The sequence below is a fragment of the Mustela nivalis genome (genome assembly GCF_964662115.1).
Source record: "Mustela nivalis genome assembly, chromosome: 7".
Lineage (NCBI taxonomy): Eukaryota > Metazoa > Chordata > Mammalia > Carnivora > Mustelidae > Mustela > Mustela nivalis.
In genome coordinates this window covers 86,536,706-86,538,573 of record NC_139026.1, presented here as the reverse complement: position 1 = coordinate 86,538,573, position 1,868 = coordinate 86,536,706, and the positions used below count along the sequence as shown (strand labels likewise).

The window sequence follows — 1,868 nt, the reverse complement described above, 5'->3', positions numbered from 1 at the left end:
AATGATTCCATAGAAAGATTATAGAAAGAAACAACAGGCTTTGGGAAGTTTGTTGAATCTGTGGGAAGTTTTTTGAATCTGTACTGGCCCAATATATGAACTCACTTTCTTCAGCATCTTCAGTTCCTTTTGCCTATATCCAAGGACCACTCAGTTGAAGTTTGTTATTCTCCTTCCACTTAGCTGAAGTCTACTACTACTTTTACTCACCCACTCAGAATCTTCACTTAAGAGTAAAGTATGGCTTTCATTGTCTTTTCCTAAACTAAATTACTAATAATAACTGAACATATACATATTTTACTAATAAGAAGATCAAAGTAAATATTTAGGGAGTACATGAGAATGATGAATCAACACTTTAATGACCACATTTTCTGAATTGAGACACTTATTTAACCCATGTTTCCTTCTATTTAGACCAAAGTAGCAACTTTCTAATACCTCTATGTTCTTTCTTTTGCACTGCTTGCTTATCTCATAACATCTGACATAATATAGACCTAGAAAGTTTTTATTAAAGTCAACTTACACACTGTGGTGGCTAGTATCATATTATCCCGATTTTCTATTATCCTCTAGCTTCTCTTTTTTTCACCTGGAACATGGCAAATAAGTTCCCAGTGTCCTCACAGCTGCCTTCACCTCCTTGTTCTTGAGGCTGTAGATGAGAGGATTCAGCATGGGGGTGATCACACTATATTGCACAGAGAAGATTAGCTCTAGGGGGGATCCTGAGGTTGGCATGAGATAGCGGAGAAACGCTGAGCAATAAAAGAAGATCACTGTCATAAGGTGAGAGGAGCAGGTAGAGAAGGCCTTCTTTCTACCTGAGGTGGAGCTGATTCTCAGGATGGTAAAGACAATGCAGGCATAGGATGAGATGATTGGGAAGAAGGTCCCAAACCCATGAAGTAGGGTGGAGCAGAACAGCACTATGAGGTTGGTGGAGATATCAGAGCAAGACAGGGGAAAGAGGGAGGGTACCTCACAGCTGTAGTGGCTGATGATATGGCTCTCACAGAAGTCCATGTTGGTAGCTAGGAGGATGTTGATAAGTGCGTTACTAAGCCCCAAGCCCCATGAGCCCAACACAAGTTGCACACAAAGCTCTTTCCTCATCATCTGTCCATAGAGCAGAGGGTGGCAGATGGCAGCGTAGCGGTCATAGGCCATCACTGAGAGAAGAAAGCCCTCAGTCCCTGCAGTGATAAACACAAAGAAACTTTGAGCCAGGCAACTCCTTACTGAGATGGTTTTTATCTCTGATAGGAGGTCTCTCAGCATCCTGGGCACAGTAACAGAAGATAAGCAAAGATCTAGGAAAGAGAGGTGACTGAGGAAAAAATACATGGGTGTGTGGAGGTGAGAGTCAGCTCTGATCACCAGCAGCATCATCAGGTTCCCCAAGATGGTCAGGAGGTAAATGTTCAGGAACAGCACAAAGAGAAGAGTCTGGACCTGGGGGTTTGTAGACAGCCCAAGAAGGAGGAATTCAGTGATGGTACTGTGGTTCCCCAAGGCCATTTATGAAGGCTGTTTCCTAAAAATTACATGAAAAATCATGGCAGTGAAGTTTCTTCCATCCTCCAGTCAGGTTTTACCTGGCATTGATTCACTCTTATTATCACTATTAATCAGCAAATAAATATTTGACTTCTACACTAGGCCACTAGTTTTATGTCACTCACTTTAAAGGTAATGGGGAAAAGGCATGGTCTCTTTTGTTAAAGGTCCCACTTCAGTGAGATATGTATGTAAAGACAGGCAATTAGAAACCATGGGGATGGTGCAATGGCAGTTCTAAAGATCAGTTTTGGAAGATTCAGTAATGAGTTAATACTGAGGTATATGGACCAAGATTTTAA

At 41.5% G+C, this 1,868-nt stretch overlaps 1 protein-coding gene across 1 annotated transcript; it reads right to left on the bottom strand.

The window, feature by feature from the left end:
• Nucleotides 1-594: 594 nt before the first annotated feature.
• Nucleotides 595-1,527, bottom strand: LOC309870301 (olfactory receptor 8S1-like; the record flags this gene model as incomplete). Its single annotated transcript, XM_082742465.1, has 1 exon — nt 595-1,527. One exon carries the CDS (start codon nt 1,525-1,527, stop codon nt 595-597), a length of 933 nt encoding a protein of 310 aa, XP_082598591.1.
• Nucleotides 1,528-1,868: the final 341 nt, after the last annotated feature.